Here is a 26,013-nt window from a genome sequence, read left to right as displayed (position 1 = left end):
GCTCTGGGCAGGTGTGATGCAGGAGGCCGCTAACCGGGAAGGCCGTCTGAGGCCGCGTGGGGGCCGACCTGGTGCCCGGAGGCCGGGTGAGTGTGCCCTCGTCGTCTGCCAGACCCCACAACCCGCTCTGGACCCTCTGGCACCGTGCCCCCAGGCCCTAGCGGCTGTGTCAAGGTGCGAGTCCTTCTGCACCAGGACACTGGCCCAACAGCCCCAGCAAGTGACCAGGATCTTCAGATTCTACCTGGAGGGGCCAGACTGGACAGGGAACAAAGCTACCCAGACCTGCCCCCTGCCACCATCATCCTGCCTGAGGTGGGGCGTCAAGGTGGCCGGAGAGCCGACGTGTGTGCACGAGCCCCTGCCTCCCCAGGACGCCTCCCTGCAGCCCTCTCGGCTCCTAAAAGCGTGCTTCCAGCACCGTGGGGGCCGTGGGCGGCGGGTCTCCTTCCCTGCACTGTTCACCCAGATCCAGAGCCTCAGGGTCCAAGGGGGCCAGTGTGGCTGGGTGACGGCGGGCTCCTTCGGCTCCAGCTCCTCTCTCTCTGCCCTGTCCCTCCAGGTGCGTCCAGCACAGGGGACAGTCAGCAGGACGGGGGCTCCTCACGTCCAGGGTAAAGGCGAGGTGGGTGCCTTGGGTCTAGGAGGTTGGAGTCCATGGGCTTTGAGGGAGAGCACAGGAGATGGGATGGCAGAGGCTGACTGGGCAGGGCATCTGTTCTCCAGACACGGTCACCGGGCTGGTGATCGGGGACCACACAGCAGAGGGAAGGACGGACTTTGACGGCACCGTAGCCACAGCTGGTCCGGGTGGGAATCTAGCCTCAACTCAATGGTCAAACCGGGCAGGGCGGAGGAGCAGGAGTGGGGAGAAAGGGTCTTCAGCTTATAATGGATGCAAAGCTGCAAAACTCGTGCCACCTGGCTGCCTCCACTGCCTCTGGCCGGGAGCAGGGGCGCCTGGCCTCAGTGCCCGCTGCCCCCTTCCCTCCCCACAGTCCCCGGGGGCCTCAGACTTGGGGCGGCTGAAAGTGCTGAGGGTCAGGCTCCTGGGCCCAGGCCAGGTGCCTAAGAGGGGAGTTGAGTGGGGGGCCCGGGGGCCTGGGGAGCATGGGCATGGCCAGTGCCACAGGGCAGGGGAGGGCGCAGGGATGGGGCGGGGTGGCCCTGTCATGTGGCCCAAGAGATGGCCGCGCTGTGCTCCTTGGCCTTCATGCGGAGGGCCGCGATGCTCGAAGTCTTGCGGTCCGGCTCCCCGTTGAGCTCATAGCCGTTGAGGCCCGGGCTGAGGCCTGCAGCTCCAAACAGGCTGCCCATGTGCGTCTGGCCCACGTGGCTGCCAGCCCCCGAGACGCTCAGGAAGTCGGTGACGCCGCTGGCCCCGGAGCCGGGGGGGTGGGCGTGAGGGGACATGCAGGCGGGCACCGGGTCACAGGGCACCACACAGGCCGGCACGGGCGAGGCGGCCCCATTGTTGCCGATCCAGGACGGGTTCTGAATCTGGGGAGAGGGGAGGGAGACGCGTCACAGGCTGGCTGGACACAGGGGTGCTTTCCTGTCCCACACGGGGGACCTCTCTTCACTTACAAACCCATCCTGATGATAAAACCATTCCTGAGTGTTTACCTGGGAGGCTCTCCAAACCTGCCTGGCCACCTAGCCCCCAGGAGCCTCGGGGTTTTATGCTCTGGTTCCTCCGTTCCCAGGTCCAGGAGAGCAGTGGACAGAAACTCCGTTTTAAGGACTGAACTCCGAATTCCATCAAGAGTCCAGTGAAAGGGTCGTCCTGGGGCACGGCTCACCAGCTGAGGGCAGCCCCTGATTCTGTTTATTTATTTGACCACACCACTTGCAGATCTTAGTTCCCTGACCAGGGATCGAAACTGTGCCCCCTGCGGTCAGAGTCCTCGTCATTGGACCGCCAGGGAATTCCTGGCAGCCCCGGATTTTAGACGCAGAGGCAGACTCTGTCTCTCCATCCATGGACCCATTTAGGGTCAGCACCTGGGCCTCACCCTGCTCCGGCTCCTCCCCAGGCCCAGCACGCCCTCGTGACTTGATCCATGGGAGGGGACACGAGCTCAGAGAGCTCTGGCATGGCAGGGCTCCGAGGCTGTCCACTCTGAGAGTGGACGTCGGGGGGGCCTCAATTCTCTCAGAAGCCAAGGTCAGTAGTGGAGGTCCTAGGGGCCGGTGCCCTTGAGGCTTCAGAAGTAACTCAGGGTCTGAAAGGGCTGCCTTGAGAGGTGGTAAGTGGACAGATAGAGCCAGGCGGGATGCCCACAGGCTCCAGGCTGGGGCAGAGACAGGTGGAGGAGGTGGAAGGTGCTCGGGCAGCGGGTGAAGGGTTGAACTGGACACTTTGTCTTCTATCTGCGTGGCTAAAATCCTTTCCCCCTCCCCAGCTTCCAGTTTAGACCCCACTTTGCCCCAGCATTTATGCGGAGGCAGAACTGGGGACTCAGCCAGAAATGCATCTCTCCTGGGTGATGGGAGGCAGGGGGGTTGGTGGGCAGGATGGGCTGTGAGGAGATGGTGCACCTCTCGGCCATGTGAAAGGGCTTCTCAGTGGTCCTGGAGCAGCTTCTGCCGGCCTGCCCCCTGCCCCCAGCGTTTGGAGTACATTCAGAGAAGTCTGTAATAATAGGAGTGACAAGGCGGCCATGCCCCCAGATGCCATGGTGACTGCAGTGACAACAAGAACTGCTTGCAGGTTCGGGTGATGGGGACCCCCTCTCTCGAGAGGCCTAGGGGATGTGGTGTGTGCTGCTGCATGGAAAGAATGAGCATGAGCCCCTCTGGTGTGTGAGCTCGGGCAGCAGAGGTCAAGGCCAGGGAGTCCGGGCTGGAGGTCCATCCTCCCAGGGACAGAGGGAGGCTGGCTGGGGGGACGGAGAGAGGAGAGAAAGATATGGGCGGGCCCAGGCTTGGAGCAGAAGGCGGAGGCCACAGCACAAGGAGGCCTGAGAGGGAGGAACCGGCTGCCTTTGCAGGGCAGGTTGAGGGGCGTCAGGATGGCACTCAGCCCCAAATGCACCTCTCCAAGGGTCCTGGCTGCCTGACTTCACCTACATCGCTTCCCGTCCCTTGACATCCCACTGAGGACCCAAGTGCCACCAGGAAGGGGACTGAAGGACAGCCGTGGAAGAAGATGCTCTGGAAGGGATGGGAAGAAATGGGCCAGATGCCTGGGAGAGCCACAGACATACGAAGCAACCTTCCTAAAACCATGTAATTCACAAAGCACTTTTGCACAATCTAACGTAGACCTTCCAACAACCTTGTGAAAGAGCTGAGGCAGGTGCTTTTTTTTTTTTTTGGCCACATCGTGTGGGATGTGGGATCTTAGTTCCCCGACTAGGGGTTGAACCTGAGGCCCCCCGCCCATGGAAGCACAGAGTCTTAACCACTGGCCAGGGAAGTCCTGAGGCAGGTTCTTTTAAAAGACCCAATTCCTAGGTGAAGAAACTTGAGGCTCAGACATGTGACTCGCCTGAAGGGAGAAAGCTCTGGAGCTGGGATGACAGCCTAAATCCTGGGTCTGAGAATCCCACGTTCATTCCAGCCTTGCCTCACTCACGTCCTCGAACTTCAGGAACCCCTTCTTCTAGGAAACACTCTGGGTGGCTCCCGGTGGCCTGGAGGGCCCCTGGCCTTCAGCATTCCTCGGTTCCGATGCCCGTCACCAAAGTGGCCGAAGGAAAAGTCATTCTCAAGCTTCTCCCCCAGTCTCCCCTTCCCTGAAGTCCAGCCAAGCCTGGGTCAACGCTTATGGGGGGCAGAGAGAATTCTGGGCCTCCCACATCCTGGAGACACAAGTGCACTCCTGGAACGGGCCTGAAGCGGGGACTTAGAGCCCCGAGCTCTCTCTCCAGGGAAGGTGTTCCTCCTAAGGGCCCCAGAGCAGGCAGCTGGGGGCAGGGACTCACCTGGGCATAGTTTTCCGCTCGGGTGAGGAGGGGCAGCTCGTAGGCTGTGGAGAAGTGGGTCCGAACCTGCTGCATTTGCCCGAAGCGTTCCCTCTTCCTCCACTTGGCCCTCCGGTTCTGGAACCAGACCTGCAGGACAGAGCAGTTGTCGCTGGGGTCAGGCCCGGAGCTGGGGCCCCCGTGTTCGAGGCAGCGCCAACCTTGCCCTCGAGCCCCTCTGGCTGTAGTTATAAGGTCAAGACTGTGGGGCTACAGATTACACATCTGCCTTGGTCTCTGTGCTCAAGAGCTGATAATCTGGAAGGATCGACGCTGAGAGCCGGGAAGGCAGTTCACACCCCAGTCGTAGGCGTGACTTCGGGCCAATAGGTTCCTTTTTCTGCGGTTCAGAACCCAGAGCAGGCAAGTGTCACAAGCACATGGAACACGTCACCAGTCATCTCAGCGGTCAAATAACCAGCCCTGACATGGGGCGGCCCAGTCCTCTGGGGCCACAGACTACGGCAGAATCTGATGACAGCCGTGAAAGCTTCACCAGAGAGTCATTCTCCTGGGTGGCCAAGTGGTAAAGAACCCGCCCGCCAGTGCAGGAGATATAATAAGATGCCAGTTCCATCCCTGGCCCAGGAAGATCCCCTGGAGGAGGGCATGGCAACCCACTCCAATGCTCTTGCCTGGAGAGTCCCATGGACAGAGGAGCCTGGTGGGCTACAGTCCACGGGGTCACAGAGAGTCGGACAAGACTGAGCGAGTAAGCACACACAGAGGATCACACACGTGTGGTTTTTCCATTGTTTTCCACTTCCTGAATCCCCCATGCAGCCTTTTGTGGAAAGAGTCTGGACCCCCTGGGTTACAGCTTCTCTGGGAGACAGGGCTTTAGCCAGGCTGTTGGAGGACAGTCAGGGACAGCTTTGTGGAGGGAAGGTGGGGGCTGGAGGAACAGAAGTCCAGGCTGAGTTTAGAAACGGCCCGGCCACGCCACCAGCTGGGAGAGTGATGGGAGGGGAAGGATGGTGGAGTCAGATGGTAGGGGCCCTCAAATGCCAGGTGGGAGGGTCACCTTGGTGTTGTGAAGAGAAGCTGCTGCAATCTCAGGCCCCCAAGAGCAGCGTGATGCCAGGGAGGAGGGGAGGCCCAGCTGTCACTCAGCACGGGGGTGGCACATTGGCTTGACCAGGGTGCTCTAGGGGAGTGTGGTCTCTGAGTCAGGTGTATGAGCCAGGGTCTTGTTTATTTTATCATACTTAGGAAAAAAATTGAGAACCTTCCAACAAAAGCTATTGGGCTTAATGGAAGCTTCCTTTGCAGGAGCGTTTCTGGCAGGCTGAAAACTTTCCCAAGGCTCGTGGGCAAGAGCTGGCTTTGGGGTCTGCCACCCCTGCAGGTGACTTGGGGTCTGGGGAGAGGGTGACGGGGACCAGGGAGGATGGGAGAGAGGGCGTGAGCAGGCTTGACTTCAGGCTGGCTCACAGGCAGGCTCCAGAGCTCCTCAGAGGGAGACTCCTGGCAGCTCGTCACACACCTGCCCGCTGACTCTGGTGCAGGGCACGCCCCTGGCACCACGGCCCAGGGCATGGAGCTTCCTGGGAGGAGGGGGGCGGAGCCGGGCCAGAGGGCTTGGCCCGCCCCCTGCAGGGCAGCACAGAGGCTGCTGGGCCCCTGGGCGCCTGCTGGACTGCCCCGCGTTTCCAAGGGCCTCAGTTTGTGCATCTGGAAACTGGGCCAGCATCCGTGTTGCCGGCTTCCCGGGGGCTGTGCCTCCGAGGGCCGCAGGCAGCTGGAGGGCAAGTGCTGTCTCTGAGTTTTCAGAGGACTTTGCCCTGGTTTATTTATAGCTCCCTTCCAGCTGTCTTTTTCAGAAGAAAGAAGTCAAAAAAGAAGCGGTAGGTGTGGCTCATGTTGGTGTGGGGAGGGAGGGGGGGGAGGGAGGGTGAGAATGCACCTTCCCAGCCAGTATACAAGCATCACACACACACACACACAACACACACACAACACACACACATACACATAAAACACACACACACAACATACACACACACAGCCCCCCAAGGGAGGGTGAGACTGCACCTCCCCAGCCAGTATACAAGCATCACACACACACAACACACACACATACACACAACACACACATACATACAACACACACACAACACACACACACAACATACACACACACAGGCCCCCAAGAGAGGGTGAGACTGCACCTCCCCAGCCTGTATACAAGCATCTCACACACACACACACACACACAAAACACACATATACACAACAAACACACACAACACACACACACACAACATACACATAACACACACACACCCAAACACCCCCAAGGGAGGGTGAACTGCACCTTACCAGCCAGTATACAAGCATCACACACAGACACACACAACACACACAACACATACCACACACATACATATACCACACACACCACACATACACAGCACACACACACAGCACACAAACACAGCACACACACACACACACACACACACCACACATACACACAACATACACACAACACATACACACAACACACACAACACACATACACATAACACACACACACACCCAAACACCCCCAAGGGAGGGTGAGACTGCACCTTCCCAGTCAGTATACAAGCATTACATACACAGCACACACACACACAACACACATACACACAACACACACACAACACACACACACACACAACACACATACACATAACACACACACACACACCCAAACACCCCCAAGGGAGGGTGAGACTGCACCTTCTCAGCCAGTATACAAGCATTACATACACACACACACACACACACATACACACAACACACACACACACACCCAAGAGAGGGTGAGACTGCACCTTCCCAGCCAGTATACAAGCATCACACACACACACACACACCACACATACACACAACACACATACACACACCACACACATACCCAAATACCCCCAAGGGAGGGTGAGACTGCACCTTCCCAGCCAGTATACAAGCATCACACACACACACACACCACACATACACACAACACACACACACACCCAAGAGAGGGTGAGACTGCACCTTCCCAGCCAGTATACAAGCATCACACACACACACACACCACACACACACACACACACACACACACACACACATACCCAAATAGGGAGGGTGAGACTGCACCTTCCCAGCCAGTATACAAGCATCACACACACACACACACCACACATACACACAACACACATACACACAACACACACATACCCAAATACCCCCAAGGGAGGGTGAGACTGTGCCTTCCCAGCCAGTATACAAGCATCACACACACACAACACACACACATACACACAACACATGCATACATACAACACACACACAACATACACACACACAGCCCCCCGAGGGAGGGTGAGACTGCACCTCCCCAGCCAGTATACAAGCATCACACACACACAACACACACACATACACACAACACACACATACATACAACACACACACAACATACACACACAGAGCCCCCCAAGAGAGGGTGAGACTGCACCTCCCCAGCCTGTATACAAGCATCTCACACACACACACACACACACACACAAACACACATATACACAACAAACACACACAACATACACACACACAACATACACATAACACACACACACACCCAAACACCCCCAAGGGAGGGTGAACTGCACCTTACCAGCCAGTATACAAGCATCACACACACACACACACACACACCACACACAACACACACCACACACATACATACACCACACACACCACACATACACAGCACACAAACACAACACACACACAACACACACACAACACATACACACAACACACACATACACACACACACACACATAACACACACACACACACCAAACACCCCCAAGGAGGGTGAGACTGCACCTTCTCAGCCAGTATACAAGCATTACATACACACACACACACACACACACACACACCCCACACATACACACAACACACACACACACACACACACCCAAGAGAGGGTGAGACTGCACCTTCCCAGCCAAGCATTACATACACACACACACCACACATACACACACACCACACCACACACATACCCAAATACCCCCAAGGGAGGGTGAGACTGCACCTTCCCAGCCAGTATACAAGCATCACACACACACACACACCACACATACACACAACACACATACACACACCACACACATACCCCCAAGGGAGGGTGAGACTGCACCTTCCCAGCCAGTATACAAGCATCACACACACACACACACCACACATACACACAACACACACACACACACACACACACCCCCAAGAGAGGGTGAGACTGCACCTTCCCAGCCAGTATACAAGCATCACACACACACACACACCACACATACACACAACACACATACACACACATACATACACCACACACACCACACATACACAGCACACACACACGGCACACAAACACAGCACACACACACAACACACACAAAACACATACACAACACACACACAACACACATACACACAACACACACAACACACATACACACACAACATACACACACACAACACACATACACATAACACACACACACACACCCAAACACCCCCAAGGGAGGGTGAGACTGCACCTTCTCAGCCAGTATACAAGCATTATATACACACACACACACACACACACACACACACACACACACACACACACACACACACACCCACCCAAGAGAGGGTGAGACTGTACCTTCCCAGCCAGTATACAAGCATCACACACACACACACACACACCACACATACACACAACACACACAACACACATACACACACCACACACATACCCAAACACCCCCAAGGGAGGGTGAGACTGCGCCTTCCCAGCCAGTACATAAGCACGAGCATCACACACACGCACACGCACACACACCCCCAAGCGGCCGGCATTTCTTTCAGCATCACTGTTCCCCATCTTGTGCGGGAGAATCAGCTCTCCTGTGTCCCCTCCCCGGAGCTGATCCCCTCCCGGGCTGGGGCCTCAGCCGCTGTCCCAGAGCCTCCCGGGGGGCCCCCCTTTCCTCCCAGGGCTCCTGGGGTCCAGGCCCAGGCCGCCCACTGGGAGCCAAGGGCGGATCGGGTCTCCTCTCCGGGACGCTGAAATGGGATCCCCCTTTATCAGTGGCCTGGAATGGGGGACTGGGGGCAGGATGAGAGAATGAATCAGAGGCGCTTGTTTTCATTTCATGTTTAATTTCCTGCAGGCTTAGCTCAGTCTTTCCGCTCCTTCCTCAGCCTCCCAGGGTTTTCTGGGCAGGAGGGGAGGCCAGGGGGAGGGGAGAAGCCCACTGGAAGCATCTAGATATACGACTGGACTGCTTTCTTCAGGGCTGAGGAGAAGCCTAGAAAAAAGTGAGGTTGCCACTGTGGTGGGGGCCGCCCCCTTGAGTCTCTGTAGACTCAGGTCCTACAGTGGGGACACACAGGGCTGGCAAAGGGGGCCTGGGGGTGTGGGGAGGAGCAGAGCAGGGGTGGTGGGAAAGGGGGACGGGAGATGGAATGCCGGCGGGCGGGGCGGAGCGGGGTAGAGGGGCGACCTGGGTTATCTGGGAAGACAGATGAGCTGGGGGAGAGGCAGCTGAGAGCGCTCGGCCTTTGGGAAGGGAGTGAAGAGGGTCAGGCAGAGGGGTTTCTTTGCAGGTTAAGATGGAGATCGTGGGAGGCGGCACGGCTGTGGGGAGCAGGCTGGGGGGAACAGAACTGCCCACCTCCAGCCCCTTCCTCCCTGGGGCCTCACCCTGCAGACAAGGCTGGAGCTTTTCTGCCCAGATAAGGCTTAAGCTCCATTAGCTTCCTGGTCTTCACTCTCATCATGCATAAACTTGGGTGGTGGCAGGGGTATCCTCCCGGGCCCCATCTGTGCTCACATTCATGGGCCCCCAAGGCTTAGAGCATCCTCCCATTTCTGACCCTTGGAGCCTGGGGTGCTGACAGCTGCGCCCCTAGATGCCCTGGGCCTCAGGCTCTGCAGCCCGTAGGCTTGTCTCCACTGGGCAACCCTGGGCAAGAGAAGGGACCCAGAGGCCCCAGCCTTCCCTTCAGTGCGTCACAGCAGCCCAGGACCACCCCGCTCCTGGCCCACCCTGGCCTGGACCCGCTCAGCACGGGCCTCTCCCCAAGGAACCAACTGTCTTGGCGGAGGCCCCTGCTAACCGCAGCCCATCTGGGGCCAGGGCGGGGTGGCTCAGGGCGGGGAGGCCTCTGCCTTATTGTCTTCAGACACAGCTGCGTAGATTGGAATCCCAGACAGCACAGAAGAGGCCCCTGCAGCCCCCTGGAGCGGCTCCAAACTCCGGGTTTCTTCCCAGGAAAGGTCCATCTCGGGGGTGGGGGGGGCCCCCGTCCCTGTCCCCACCGTCACTCTGTGCCGGGCACCTGGCTTCCCATCAGCTGAGTATGGGCCCCCAACAAACTCATCAGAGGCAAGCAGGGGGTTCCATCCCCACCTCCCCCCATCTCCAGGGCACTGCCAGGCGCAACCCAGAGGTCTGACGCACCTGCCAATCCCACCAACCCTGCTGCCTTTATACAAAGTAAAGTCTCAGAACAATTAGGCACATGTTCCTGGTGAGGCAAACTACAGGAAAAGCACTGGAAAGGGCTGGAACTCAGGGTCCCTCATTCTATTCTCAGCACGGCCACCCCATCACCTTTCCTGAGTCACCTGGTCACAGGTGATGGTTTCCTGCCTCTGGGTCTCTTCCTCCTCGATAGCGAATGAGAGAACGAGGTGGTCCTCTCCAGCACTAGCCTTCTAGAATTCTGCCGTCTCCCCCTGAGATGATAAGACAGGCAGCACATCACAGTTCCCCTTTTCGCTTTGGCGGCTGGGAAGCTCAGCATTGAAATTTGCGCTCAGTGAAATCTAGGATCCTTAGCTTAGCCTAGGTCTTTGACATAATTACCTTCCCATTTCATGACACTGTTATTGTTCGAGGATGAAGATAAATCTTTTAAGTGTAAGCTGCCCCAGCTCCTTTTTGGAAGTAGGCATAAATGTGTGTGTGTGTAGAGAGAACACTCCTGAGCTGTATTGTGGTGCCTGAAGAATGTTAAACATGCTCTGGCGTCATTTCGTGTGTGGTACCAGAAGGATCATCCTATCAATGCTAAGCGAATTCTACTTCTGGGCACTCCTGTCCATTTGTTAGGGACACACATGTGTGCACACAGGTGTACATGTGTATACCTCACAGAAAACGGACAGTTCATTTTGCATCAACACAGCACCTACAGGAACATCCCATAGCCAGCTGCTCTCTCTCCACCGACTCCTTACGCTCCTCTCAAATCCACTGGCTAAGCTGAGGCCAGAGGCTGGGGTTCCTGTCCAGAGTCTGGGGTACCAGAAGTCTCAGGTGAGACAGTGGGTGTGAGAAGGTTTCTGGAACCACAGTGAGGCCTCAGCTGCCTGTCTTCCTTCCCCAAACACTCACTGTGAGCTGGAGAGGAATAAGGTGGGAAGCTTGCTTTGGGGAATTTATGAATAAATGAGCTGACCGTTCAGAGTCCCCTGGCGTTTCTGGATGGCTGTGTATTCACTGGCAACTACCAGTCTCTTTTACACTTTAGCCGTTTTAGATGATCTCGTTTCTGGACCATGCTATTAATACAAATGTCTCTGCCTTGTTAAACAAAGACTGGTGAGCCTTTTATTGACACCGTAGGGGTTCCCTGGTGGCTCAGATGATAACAACTTGGCCTGCAATGCGGAAGACTTGGGTTCGATCCCTGGGTTGGGAAGATCCCCTGGAGAAGGAAACTGACTACTCACTCCAGTATTCTTGCCTGGAAGAACCACAGACAGAGAAGCCTGGCAGGCTACAGTTCAAGGGGTCTCGAAGAGTCGGACACAACTGAGAGATTTTTCACTTTAGGAACTCTACTTTCCTGGTAGCTTAGGTGGTAACGAGTCCTCCTGCAGTGTGGGAAACCTGGGTTTGATCCCTGGGTTGAAACAATCCACTGGAGAAGGGAATGGCTACCCACTCTAGAATTCTTGCCTGGAGAATTCCACGGACAGAGGATCCTGGCAGGCTACAGTCCATGGTGTCACAAGAGTCAGGCGTAACTGAGCGACTTTCACTTCACTTCAGAATACTCTGCAGAAGATTCTTTAGTGAAAAAAGGCGAGAAGGGGCACCCTTGGGGTCTGCTGAGTAACAGGGCTCTCAGTCCTGGCACCGAAAGGACCCCAGCTGAGCTTGCTGCTTTTTTAAAAAGACTCCTCTTTGCTCTTAAGCTGTTGATTTCTATAGCCCACGGGAGAGGGAAACACTGTTATCTGCAAACACTTGATTTGCTATTTCAACATGATTTGGGCTGGGAAGGCAGGCCGAACGTGGCGTTCATTTAGTGTTACGCTGAAGCCTGAGCTTTATCTTGTCATCTATGGTTGGGGTGCTTAGAGGACTTTGCATCCTCTCTGGTTTTTCCTTTGTTACAATTTCATGCAGGGAGGGGAGACATACCTCTCTGGACAAAGGAGGTCAGTTGGTCCACATATATTTATTTTTTGCCTTTTCTGACCTTAGTTCAGCCTTCTCTAATTGGTGGGAATTATAGTGATGAAGAATCAGACCGTACCTGCCCTCATCATATTCTAGTGAGATGAGACAAACAGATGACATAATTTAAGCCAATCATAAATTCTAAGATAAAATAGCACAACTGGTAGAAGGTGACCTGGTTTGTTTGTGTTGTGTTAGGTTGAGTTGTGTTGGGTTGGGTTGAGCTGTATGGGGTTCCACTGTGGTGCACTGAATTGTTTTGGGTTGTGCTGAGTTCTATTGAGTTGAGCTGTGTTGGTTTGGGTTGTGATTGGCTGTGTTGAGTTGCACTGGGTTGGGTTCTGCTGGGTTCAGTTGAGCTGTGCTGGGTTCTGTTGTATTGTGTTGGGTTGAGCTGTTAGTTTGGGTTATGTTGGTTGTGTTGGGTTGTGTTGGGTTCTGTTGAGTCGAGCTGTGCTGATTTGGGTTATGTTGTGTTGTGTTGTGTTGTGTTGAGCTGTGTTGGGCTGTGTTGAACTCTGTTGAGTTATGTGTTGATTTTGGTTATGATGGGTTGTATGTGTTGTGTTGGGCTGTTTTGGGCTCTGTTGAGTCGAGCTGTGCTGATTTGGGTTATGTTGTGTTGTGTTGGGCTATGTTGGGCTGTGTTGAGCTGTGTTGGGTTGTATTGAAGTCTTTTGAGTTATGTGTTGATTTTGGTTATGATGGGTTGTATGTGTTGTGTTGGGCTGTGTTGGTTTAGACTATGTTGTGTTGTGTTGGGTTCTGCTGGCCTGTATTGAGCTGTGCTGGGTTCTGTTAAGCTGAGCTGTGTTGACTTGAGTTGTTTGTGTTGTGCTGAGCTGTGTTGGGTGTGCTGGACTCTGTTGAGTTGAGCTGTGTTGATTTAGGCTATGCTTGTCTGTGCTGGGCTGTGCTGGGCCGTGCTGAGCTGTGTTGGGTTAGGTTGCAGGGTGTTGTGTTGTACTGAGCTGTGTTGGGTTAGGTTATGGTGTGTTGTGTTGTGCTGAGCTGTGTTGGGTTAGGTTGCGGGGTGTTGTGTTGTGCTGAGCTGTGCTGGGTTAGGTTATGGTGTGTTGTGTTGTGCTGAGCTGTGTTGGGTTAGGTTGCGGGGTGTTGGGTTGTGCTGAGCTGTGCTGGGTTAGGTTATGGGGTGTTGTGTTGTGCTGAGCTGTGTTGGGTTAGGTTGCGGGGTGTTGTGTTGTGCTGAGCTGTGTCGGGTTAGGTTATGGTGTGTTGTGTTGTGCTGAGCTATGGTGGACTCTGCTGGCCTGTGCTGGGATTAGTGTTTTGGTTGTCGGGTGATGGTAGGGGGCAGTAGTCATGGTGATTGGGAAGACTTCTCAGAGGAGGCATACTGAGCTGGGACCTGAAAGATAGAGGAGGAGGCAGCCAGCTTGGGCAAAGAGAAGAGTTGGATTGTCTTGGTTTCTGCCCATGGGGTGCCATGGATGTCTTGTAAGTTCATCCTGTTTCCTTTCTAAGAGGTAGGCCTTCCAGAGCAGAGACCCCTCATCATCATCACCTCCTTCACGAGAGAGCCTGGACTCACACACCACACAGAACTCAGAAGCATAGCTGACGGGCTGCCTGCCCCTTCCCTGGGAGCCCCGCCCTAGCCCCTGCCAACCAGAGCATGAAGCAGGATGGGGAACGTGAACAAAAGCAGACCTGCTCTGGTTACAGCAGGGGCGTGAGGGGCGAGCTCCTTGAGCTGAGGTGAAGAAAGCCCTGGTGCGCCTGGGGATGGGCAAGCGGCCCTGTCTCGGGCCACCGGCGGAAGGGGCCAGCCCCGCTCTCCCCGCCTTCCCCGGCACCCTCACTGACCTGCACGCGGGCCTCGGTGAGGTCGGTCCTCATGGCCAGCTGCTCCCGCGCGTACACATCGGGGTAGTGGGTCTTCTGGAAGACCTTCTCCAGCTCCTCCAACTGGTAGCTGGTGAAGGTGGTTCTGTTCCGCCGCTTCTTGCCCTTGTTGCTCTCCGAGTCGGCCTTCTCCATTGGGCTGGGGAGGTCGGCGCTGGCCCGGTCCTGGGGCCCCTTCACCCCAGCTTCCTTCACACTGAGGTAGCTGCTGTCCATCCCCACCGTGTCAGAGTCGGGTGGCAACTCTGGCTCGCCCAGGGAGCTCTCTTTGGCTGAAGGGGGAGGAAACAAAGTCAAAAAAGCAACGGCTGAACCCAGCTCGAGAGGTAGGAGGGACGGGGGAGCCATTCCCTGCTTTTCCCTTCTCGGGGAAGCATGGGATGCAAGGTCTGGAGGCCTGGGTTCTAATGTCATTAACGTGCTTTGTGACCTTGGCTAAGTTTCTTTCCCTCTCTGAGCCTCTTCGCCGTTACGTCAGCATGGGCCCCTTTTAGCACCGTGTCCTGTGACTCTGGGCCAGCCAATCTGACCTCTATAACATTTACCCTCCACCCCCACTGACCCGGGGCTCCTCCCTCTAGGACTCCCCTTGCCAGAACTTCTCCTTTGGGTGTTGAGGATGTTGTCTCAGTCCTTCAGACTCAAAAGCTCAGCCAGCAGCCATGTCTGGCCCAACTGGCCTTAGGGTGAGAAGGAGAGGCTCCTCCTTGCCTGGCCTGATTCTGTTTGGGGTTCAGCACCCTGCCCCCTCCAGGTGGGGGCTGTGTTTACTAAGGAAATAGGGGGTCCTCCCCGTGACATGCCCAGGATGCTGAGCTGGGAGGCCCAGCAGATTTACACAAAGCTCATGGCCCCGGGGCCCACAGTCACCGCTGTCTAGCAGAACGGGACTCTGCCGGCTGATTCCTGGACGCTCAGAGCTGGCAAGGACCAGTTATCCAGTGCAGGTCAAGGTGAGGAGACAGAGGGAGGGCAGGGAGGGCGAGCTCATCCTCGTTCAGATAGCCCCATCAGTGCCCTGGGCAGACACACTCGCCCCAGGGCGGAGGTTAGGGACAGGCCCTGCAACTGGCCTCAGGGTGTGAGTCCCCCCCGTGTCTGACTCCTGAGCTGTGTGCTTGGACCTTTCGCTGAGCCTCTCTGTGCCTCAGTTTCCCCCTCTATGAAATGAGGGCACAGATACTTGGATCTCCCTCACAGGGACTTCCCTGGTGGCTCAGACGGTAAAGCGTCTGCCTACAATGTGGGAGACCTGGGTTCAATCCCTGGGTCGGGAAGATCTCCTGGAGAAGGAAATGGCAACCCACTCCAGTATTCTTGCTTGGAGAATTCCCATGGACGGAGGAGCCTGGTGGGCTACAGTCCATGGGGTCGCAAAGAGTCGGACACGACTGAGCGACTTCACTTTCTTTCTTTCCTTCTTTTCTTTCAAAGGGTAGCTGTGGGATTAAAACGTCTTACAGGTAAAGTTGCTCCCTGTTCTGGTCTAGACTTGTGAGCAGCAGAAGAGTCTAGCCCTGGAAGAGTCCTCCCAGTGGGCAGGCCCTCCCTGGAGTCCCCCAGCCCAGGAGTGGGTGCGGATGGGGTGCGAGTCCCTCTCTGAGCCAAATTCCACTGGGGACTCTGACTTTTATAGAGTGAAATAACATACGGGATAATAAGACATGTGTGGGGAGCATTGGATAAAACTTTTCATGTGTGAAAGCTCTGATCATAACAAGCATTTGTGGTCTGTATGGGCTTCCACCATTCTGCCTTTTGGTCTCCTCCTCTGGGAATAGATCTGAGCCCCAGGTGTTAGGTGTCAGGACGGTGGCTCTAGCCCCGGTCCCTTGATCCTGACCAGATCCTGGGGCCGAAGCTTCGGATCCGTCCTCCTCCCTGGCACTCTGTGTTTACTAGGGGCTCTCTTATTGCTGGGGGCTGAGAGGGACAGGCTGCCCAAGGCGGTGAGGAAAGGGAGTGGAGGTGAATGCTCAGAGTGGGCCTGGAAGCAGCTTCAGGAGGCTGTTCCTGAGGGCCACTGGCAGCATGGGTGCCAGCAGGCTGGGGGGCCGGCCCTTGGGCACCACGGATGACACCCATGTGAGTCCAGGCACACGCAGACTGCCACGGCTTTGGTGACAGCGTCATGCAAACTGCAGCTGGCAGCTGGGCTGAGAGCTTTCAGCAAAGATATTTATCTTCCTGGCAGACAAATACGTTTTATGTTTTGGTTTTTTTTTTTTTTTAAAGAGAAGAAATCCCACCCAGTCTCACCAAAAATAAACATCTCTGTTATGCAACCTCCTGGAGGCCAGACTCGGGGAGCAGGCAGTGGCTGCAGCCCCTGCCCCTTCTGCCCAAGCCCTGCTGCCCAGACCCCATCCCATGACCCCAAGGACCCTTCCCGTATCCTCTGGCATCCAGCCTGGGCTCAGGACCACCCCACACAGCAAAAGGGGCTGGGCCGAGCAGGGGAAACTCCATGTTATAAATATCAAGGGACGGTAGGGACTAAACTCCTTGTGTTAATTCAGGGGAAACGGAAGCCAGACAGAGTAAGAAATGTGCCAATAGGGACAGGGTGCAGCCTCTCAGCTCTGGGTCAGTCCTTCTCTTCTACCCCGTGGTCTTGGGGCCTTTCCCAGGGAAAGAGGGAAAACCAGAAGGAATCCCCAGGGCCTCACGTAATCAAGAGGTGTGGTCTGCGCATCAAGGAGGCAGAGAACCAGTCCCCGAGGATGAGAGAGTGAGGATGTGGCCCCTGGGAGAAGCCCACCCCCGCTGAGCTGGTTCTAGGCTCACTGCGGGTGGAGCTGGCTGAACACCCAGTCGTCCAAGTAGAGAAGCTTCCCCACTTCCATCCACCCACTGAAAGGGTAGGCATGGGGGGACAGCATGGTGTGGGGCGCAGCATGGGAGACCCCAGGCCCAAGGTGCGGAGATCTGCTTCATCCCAGCTCTCCCAAAATCTGCCTGTGACCTCAGAGGACGCCTTCCAAGTGCCAGAGCCTCCCGTGCCGATGGGAGCAGGCAAGCCCTGTCCGCAGTGGGGAGAGCAGGCAGGAATGGCATCTCGGCCCTGTAGGGCAGCCCTCCCGCCTCAGTCTCCAGTGGGACCTTCCCCTTGGGACCTGGAGTGGGGAGAGGCTGGGGGCATATCTGTCCAGGCAAACGTCAGCTAACTAGAAAGGCTTCAAGATTTCAAGACGGAAGGGATTCTGGCAAACCGAGGCCTCTCTGGCCCTCGAAGAGGGACGAAACCTTCCAAATCTCAAGTCTTGATTATTCTTGCTTTAGGTGGCTTAGGCGGTAAAGCGTCTGTCTGTAATGCAGGAGACCCAGGTTCGATCCCTGGGTTGGGAAGATCCCTTGGAGAAGGAAATGGTAGCCCACTCTAGTACTCTTGCTTGGAAAATTTCATGGATAGAGCAGCCTGGTAGGCTATAGGCCATGGGGTTGCAAAGAGTCGGACACGACTGAGTGACTTCACTGACTTCACTTTAGGTTCTGAGGCTTGGCCCCTAATTGAGACAGCAAAGGAAAATTCCCCAAGGTTCTGACCCAACCCATTAGAATGACAAGCCAAGGTACTCATCCCTAAAGTGCCAGGCTTGGGGGCATCAGTTCCCACCTCCTGCCACCCTATAAGCATCTGCACCCAGTGCTGTCACTCAAGCTTTGGTGACGGAGCTCATCGCCCCCCAGGACCACTGGACCGTCTGTCCAAAGGTCCAGCCTGTGTCTGATTCCTGCGGTCTGGCTCATTGGCATGGGTTCCAAACCTCCATGGGCCTTCCCCAAGGCAGCCCTGCGGACATCTGGAGATGGCTACCATGCCTCTGAGTGTCCCATCCTCCTGAATAAATACAGCTCTCACTGCTGTTCTGTAGGAGGCCCTGAGTTTAACAGGCCCGTGTGAGACAGGTGAATGCCAGGGATGGGATGGGTGGTGGTGCTGGGCTCTGGGCAAAGCCAGCAGATCGCTCTCCAACTAGAGGATCCAGAGAGGCTGGGTAGAGACTTGGCACCATGGCCCGAGACCTGGGCCTGGTCAAGATCCAGCTTGCTCCGTAAGGCCCTCCTCAACAAGACGGCCGCTGAAAACAGAGGGCCTGAGACTCAGGCTGACTCACTCCTGAACAAAGGAAACCGCTGAGCTCCTTGCTCTCCCTCACCTCCTCCTCTGTCCACCTGCCTGGAACGCCCCTTTTTTCCAGCTGACCTCCAAGGTCCAGTCAAGCACCAGCTCCTCCAGGAAGCCTTCCCAGACTGCGGCAATCATACAGACCCCCTCCATCTAGTTGCTGCCTATGTTTTAATCAAACCCTGAAGGTCCAGCTTCTCCTCAGGGAACCAGTTCCCTGAGGGCTGGAACCTTGGGCCATTTGTCCCTGCTCAGCCCAGGATGGGGCAGGCAGGAGGTTACCGAGGAATCAATGGCCAATACAAACATTATCGAGCTCTCACCCTGTCCAGCTACCTCTGTGTACTCACTGGCAGGACCTACAGGGTACGTGCAGAGACGTCTGCTGAACAAACACATCCTCGGAGACAATGGAGAAAGCTGGTGAGGGTGCATGAAAGAGAGGCATGCAGTGGGTAGTGCCTCCATCGGAACTGACAGCTGAAACAGGAGGAGGAGGTGAGATCACCGAACGACAAGAGGGGAAGCGGGCAGACCGAAAGGAGGCAGGAGGAGGAAGGACAGGCAGACACAGATGATGTCTCCACGCAGTGAGCAAGGGGGACACGCTGGGGGAGGCCACGCAGGAGCACCAAATGGGGGCTCTGGAACTGACGTTTCCAGAAACCCAGTCCAGGATCTGCCAGGAACCAGCTCTGCATTTACTGCACTGCCACACCAGGAGACAGGAAAGGCCCCAGCTAACCCCTTTGCCGGGCGCGCCTTCTTGAGGCCACATGGCATCCGCTGCTGGCATGAAGCTGAACGACAGACCTCACTAGGACCAGGCCACCTGCCTGCCCGGCTGGCTTCCCCCCATCCTCCCTGGAGCAGCCCCTCATGGTCTCTGGCCCCGTCCAGAGCGGGAAGGGACCCCTGGGCGGGCTTTGTCCCAGGCTTTGGGGGCCCAAGACAATGTCCTCGCGAGCTGCAGCTTCCCCCGGAATGTCTTGATCTGGAAATACATCCCAGACTACCCAGAGGAATCATGTATTGTGCACAGAACGTCGAGAATCCAGAGTGCCTGCCCCCCGGGGAGGGATGCACACCCTTCAGAGACTCCCATGACCACTTCTGATGAGTGGGCGGCGTTTGGTTCAAGGCTTACTGTTCATCAGGAGTCACAGACACCCTTGAGCCTCTGCCTGTTCTCCTCCTGGGGAGGAGGCCTCGCCTCTTCTGAGGGCCAACTGGTCTGTGCCGGACAGCCTTGGCTGTTGGATTTTAAGAGCTACAAGAAACGGGGTACCTTTCTTCATTCTCTTGCGTGCATGCTTTGTCACTCAGTCATGTCTGACTCTTTGCAACCCCATGGACTGTAGCCCACCAGAGTCCTCTGTCCATGGAATTCCCTAGGCAAGAATACTGGAGTGGGTTCCCATTCCCTCCTCCAGGGACCTTCCCGACCCAAGGATCTAACCCAAGTCTCCTGCATTTCTGGTGGATTCTTTACTGTCCGAGCCACCAGGGAAGCCCCTTAGCTTCTATCTACTCATCCTGGTTGAATCCTAGGGTGTTGCTCCAACCTAGTCTAACCTTTTTTTTTTTTTTGACATGAAAGGCCTTGAAAGATTTCCAAAGTTCACCTTAATTTTTTTTTTTTCATGACTGTGATTTCAAGAGAATTATTTCTGTGATTGTGATTTAAGGAGAATGAGCTTCTGAAGCCATTTGGGGAGAGGCTGCTGGAGCCCTTTCTGCGTGTATCCCTTTCTTGTGCACGGATGTGCGCCTTCGGGCATGTAGCACAAGCCTGCTGTTGTGAATGGGTGTGGGCAGCATATGTGTAGTTGCCTGCGGATAGGTCTGCGGAGCGTGCAGGCTTGTGTGGTCAAGAGCAGGCACACCAGTGGGCGTGTGTGCCAGTGGATGTGTGCTGCTGTGTGTGTCTGTGAGTGAGCGTGAGCCTGCAGACAGCCATGGGTGGGTCTGGACATGAGTTGTGTGTGTGTGTGTGTGTGTGTGTGTGTGTGTGTGTAGCTGTGCACACACTCTGACGTATGGAGCGTCTGTCTAAGGGGCTGGAGTAATTTTATCCTCCATGGTTTTGATTATATCTATTTTTCCTCCAAACATCTGCTTTGTGGGGGACACACCGCTCGCCCTGTTCTCGGGTGAGCCAGCCTCACACGCCCTGTGGCAGTGTGCACAGCGCCAATGCAATCTCCTTAAAGAAAACAGGCCAGCGTGAGGCCCTTTCCTGCTGTTTAAAGGGCACCGAGTAAACCCATCGCTGTCCAAACAGTTGTGCGGGGGTGGGAGCAGAGGTTAAAGGTGAGCCATCGATCACGTCCCCAGCCCACCTTATCTGCCACTGGGCTCTGTCCCGAGTTCAGCTTGGATGGCCCGAGTTTTAGGTCCAGGCCCAATAAAATACACCAAAGGGGGAGCCCATGCTGGGGCGACCTTTCAGCAAACACACGTGGAGCTTATCTGTGCGTACCGGGCCGAGATGGACTGTGTTCCTGTCCGGGAGGAACTGCCAGGCGGAAGAGGAGAGGTAAGCCAGGGACTCAGCCAGCCACCCACGAGGTGGGGTAGGCACTCCTGCCACCAACACACACCCACCCAAGGCCCAAACGTGCTTCTCCAAACAAGGCAAGTCTGAGAAACTGTCACACGTCACAGGAGGCTGAGACATGGAGGACTAAATGTGATGTGGTTTCCCGGACAGGGTCCTGGAACAACAGTAAAAAGCACATTAGCGGAAAACTAGTGAAATGGGAATAAAGCGTGGCACTTAGCAGGTAGATGGGTAAACTATTTGAATGGACATTTCACCCAAGAAGATATACATCTGGTGGTTCAGATGGTGAAGAATCCGCCTGCAATGCAGGGGACCCAGGTTCCATCCCTGGGTTGCGAAGATCCCCTGGAGAAGGGAATGGCTACCCCATTCCCTTGCCTGGAGAATTTCATGGACAGAGGAGCCTAGGGGGCTACAGTTCACAGGATCCCAAAGAGTCAGACAAGGCTGAGCAACTAACAAATATAATAACCAGCTCAATGTATTACCAATTAGAGATTATTTACTAGGGATATTCATGAGATATGGCTACACACCAACAGCGATGGAAATAAAACTGGATGATACCCAGAGATATCAAGGAACTGAAGGGCGTGGAACTTGCTTCCATCAGTGGTGGGAAAACAGCGCAGCAGTGCCTTATACCATGAAACACACTCTCATGGCTCGAGCCAGACATCCCACTGCTAGGCATTCGCCCTCAAGAGACAAACACTTCTTTTCAGGGCAAACCTGTATGCAAATATTTATAGTGGCTTTGTTCACAATCGCCTCAAACTGGAAACAGCCCAAATGTCCTTTAAACCATGGAACAGCCATGCAATGGGATACTACTCAGAGATAAAAGGAGCAAGCTAGTGATGTGAACTATGGCATGGATGACTCTCAAAGACAGCATTACTGTCTGTAAAAGAAGCCAGTCTCCAGAGGTATATGGTGCCTGGCTCCACTTGTTTATTGCATGCCATTCTGGGGAAGGTAACCGACTCAGTGGACGTGAATTTGAGCAAACTCCAGGAGACAGTGGAGGACCCAGGAGCCTGACGGGCTACAGTCCATGAGGTCACGAAGAGTTGGACACGACTTAGCAACTGAACAACAAACAAACAAACAGTCCAAGGACAGAGAGCAGATCGCTGGTGGCCTGGGGCTGGGCTGGGGTGGTTTTAACCCCAAAGGGCTGGTGTATGGGACTATCCGATCCTGTATCCCAGCTGTGATTGTGAGTACACGGATCTGTACAGGAACGTGTTCAAATTCATAAAATCATGCTCCTCAGTTTAAATTTTCAGCATGCTATTTAAAAAATAAAAAATATGCAAACTACAGGGCTTCCCTGGTGGCTCAGGGGTAAAGAATCTGCCTGCCAGTGCAGGAGACACGGGCTCGATCCCTGGTCTGGGAAGATCCCACATGCTGTGGAGCAGCTAAGCCCATCTGTCTGTCTGTCAGTTGCTCAGTCGTGTTCGACTCTGCAACCCCATGAACTGCAGCCAACCAGGCTCCTCGGCCCATGGGGTTTTCCAGGCAAGGACGCTGGAGTGGGTTGCCAAACTGCAACATAACTATTGAGCCCGCGCTCTTCGAGCCCGGGAACCTCAAACGCTGAGCCCACGTCCTGCAAGTACCGAAGCCAAGGTGCCCTGGAGCCTGGACTCCACGAGCAGAGGAGCCACCACGGTGAGAAGCCCGCACGCCGCAACAGAGAAAAGCTCGTGCAGCAAGGAAGATCCGGCACAGCCAAAAATAAATAAAAATCTTAAAAAAATAGAAAATATATAAAACTATAGAGAAAATACAAAATTGGGTTTAAATATAGTGAAGAAAAACTAAGCAGGTAAAATGTTTGTATGTCTTCACCCAAAAATCTCACCTCTAGGGATTTAAAGACAGAATTATGGATGGGCACAAAGATTAACTAGAGGGAAAGTTCCTCGTGGCATTATTATACGGGAAAATTGAAAATAAGCAAAATCTTTATTAATAGGAGATTGGCCAAATAAAGGATGATGTTTCCATTAATGGGAGATCCTTCCTGGCTTTCTTTATTCTACACACTGTTTCTCTCTTGGTATTTAACACCTATTATTTTGTATTTATTTGTTTTTTCCTTCATTTATTGTCTCTCTCTCCCTTCCGTAAAACAGGGAATATATCTGAATATATTTGTTTGGCTTAGCCTTTTGGTTTAATGCCTAGTATTGTGGCTGGTATGCAGAAGGGGTTCAATAAACACTGATGAAAGAAACTGATGTCCAAGAATAGCATTTATTACCTGAAAGTTGTTCATGTCACAGTAAGTAAAACTTATTTTGAAAAAAGGGGAGGGGAGGATGCGGTGTCTGTTCTTAGAAAATTCTAGCAGTTTCCAGAAGTAAAGAATATCAGTATCTGGGTTTAGTTGCTTTTTTGTTTCTAGTCTGACTTAATTTTCTTATTTGTCCTACCATAAACAGGAATTTCTTTCATCATTTTAAAATGCTATGTGAAAGCAGCAACTAGAATCCTGAATGGTGCCGGCTCGGTAGGTTTGGGACTGGGCTGTGTGATGGGAGGTGGAGGGAAGCGCTGCCGGGAAGCAGAGGAGGAACGGCAGTGATGCTTCAGAGAAAGGCCCCTTCAGCGGTGGGACTAGCTACAGTCCTCACAAACTGGGCACCGCCCCCCACGGCTCTGAGGCCTCGTGGGTGCTGGAGAGTCCTAGGGCTCTGGCTTACGTTCAGACCTCACCGGTTCTTCTGCCCTCAGATCACCACGCTCCACTACAACCGGAGACAGTGTCTAAGACGCACACTCCTGGTCTAGGGCCACCCTGTCTAACCCAGAGCTCTCCTTGTTGTTGTTCAGTCGCTAAATCGCGTCCGACTCTTTGCAGCTCCATGGACTGCAGCACACCAGGCTTCCCTGTCCTTCACTAGCTCCCGGAGTTTGCTCAAACTCATGTCCATTGAGTCAGGGATGCCACGTAACCATGTCATCTTCTGCCACCTCCTTTCCCTCCTGCCCTCAGTCTTTCCCAGCATCAGAGGCTTTTCCAATCAGGATGGTCAGATAGAGTACAGGGTGCTCAGTTAAATTAGAATTTCAGAGAAACAGGAGTCACTTTTTAAGTAAAAGCATGTCCCAAATGTTGCATGGGAAATACTTATGCAGTAAGTCCCCTACGAACAAACCTTCAAGTTGCAGACTTTCAAAGATGCGAACGTGCATTCCCTCAGTGTCAGACCCGAGTGAAACTGCAGCTTGGCCCCCACCATCTCCTATAGCTGACGATCCTTCCGCTCTACCGTCTCCCACCTCCTGTCCCTCCTCCAGCCAGCAACTCTTCTTGCCTGTGTGCTGGAGGCCAGCTCCTCTATGCCAGCTGTTACACTGTGCTACTGCACTTTTCAAGGTACTGTACTGGAAGATGAAACATGTTTTATTTTTTCTGTTTGTTTTTATGTATTGATATTATTTGTGTGAAAAGTATGATAAACCTATTTCCATACAGTACTGTATAGCCGATTGTGTTCGTTGGGTATCTAGGCTAACTTGCTTGGACTTACGAACCAAGTGAAGTTACGAACTCGCTCTCGGAATGGAACTCGTTTGTATGTAAGGGACACAATGTACTGAACATTATTCATTGTTTATTTGAACTTCAAATTAAATGGAACATACTGGTTTTGTTGTTAGATTTTTATTTTATGTATTTATTTTTTTTGCTAAAACCGCCAATGCTCGAGTCAGGCTGACTATGGCATTCAGGATTCCCCAGGCAGGACCGGCCACCGTCCCCCTCACAGACTTACGTCTTGCCACACCCGCCCCTCCACCTCGCTTCCGGTCCCGCTGACCTGCCCGCACGCCCCCAACACACTGCTCGAGCGGCTTCAGGCTTCCCCACCCTTGCATCCTTCTCGCTGGGACGCCCTCTGCCCTTCGTGCACCTGGCTAACTCCTACTCTCCCTGGGTATCTTCCTCTGTAAGCTTCGTGGCTTTCCTCCCCACCCCCACTACATACAGTTATCTATGTTCTATATGAAGACAAGCCCAAAGAAGAAAACTATAATACATAAACAGAAAAGGGAAACATAATTTTTTATAAAAGTCTTTTGTAAAACCTATCACTGCCCTGTACATCTTTCCATCCTATTCTATATTCTTCTGCTAATACATCACTTTTAATGGCTGCATAGTATTCCATTGCACTGACAAACTCTATTTCCTTTCCTCAGTCCTTACTGTTGGGTATACGGACTGTTGATTGTTTGAAATAGTAACAGGCCTGTGATGAATACCTTTATAGTTAAGTCCCTTGACATTTTTGTGGCAGTTACCTTTGCAAAAGTTCCAAGAACTAGAAATACTGAGTTTGGTCACAGTCACACCTTAAGAGCTCTGATAAGTGTGTCTGCTAGAAATGTGCCCATTTTTTCAGCATGCCTGCCTGCTTCAGGACAAGTACCAATCATTACACTGTTTATAAAAAGCTTTGCCAGTGTAATGGATAAAAGTGAAATCTCATTTGAATTTACATTAAAAAAAAAAAAATTTGGGCTTCCCAGGAGGCTCCGGAGAAGGCAATGGCACCCCACTCCAGTGCTTTTGCCTAGAAAAATCCCATGGAAGGAGGAGCCTGGTAGGCTGCAGTCCATGGGGTCGCTAGAGTCAGACATGACTGAGTGACTTCACTTTCACTTTTCACTTTCATGCATTGGAGAAGGAAATGGCAACCCGATCCAGTGTTCTTGCCTGGAGAATCCCAGGGATGGGGAAGCCTGGTGGGCTGCCGTCTATGGGGTCGCATAGAGTCGGACACGACTGAAACGACTTAGCAGCAGCAGCAGGAGGCTCAGTGGTAAAGAGTCCACCTGCCAACGCAGGTGACATGAGTTCGATCCCTGGGTTGGGAAGATCTCCTGGAGGACGAAATGGCAACCCACTCCAGTACTCTAGCTGAAAAAAGTCCCACGGACAGAGGAACCTGGCAGTCT

At 54.1% G+C, this 26,013-nt stretch overlaps 1 protein-coding gene across 1 annotated transcript in view; it reads right to left on the bottom strand.

The window, feature by feature from the left end:
• Window positions 1–801: 801 nt before the first annotated feature.
• ALX4 (ALX homeobox 4) overlaps window positions 802–26,013 on the bottom strand; it is a 46,209-nt gene continuing 20,997 nt past the window's right edge. Inside the window, exons 2-4 of the mRNA XM_014481264.2 lie at window positions 14,300–14,610; window positions 3,930–4,058; window positions 802–1,500 (exon numbers count right to left, since the gene is read on the bottom strand). Of these exons, the coding sequence (XP_014336750.2) occupies window positions 1,171–1,500; window positions 3,930–4,058; window positions 14,300–14,610 (770 nt within the window). The 3' untranslated portion in view covers window positions 802–1,170. The remainder of the gene's footprint in view (window positions 1,501–3,929; window positions 4,059–14,299; window positions 14,611–26,013) is intronic.

Source organism: Bos mutus, chromosome 15 (genome assembly GCF_027580195.1).
Source record: "Bos mutus isolate GX-2022 chromosome 15, NWIPB_WYAK_1.1, whole genome shotgun sequence".
Lineage (NCBI taxonomy): Eukaryota > Metazoa > Chordata > Mammalia > Artiodactyla > Bovidae > Bos > Bos mutus.
Note: the sequence above shows the minus strand (reverse complement) of the source record. Positions and strands in the feature narration are given on the sequence as shown.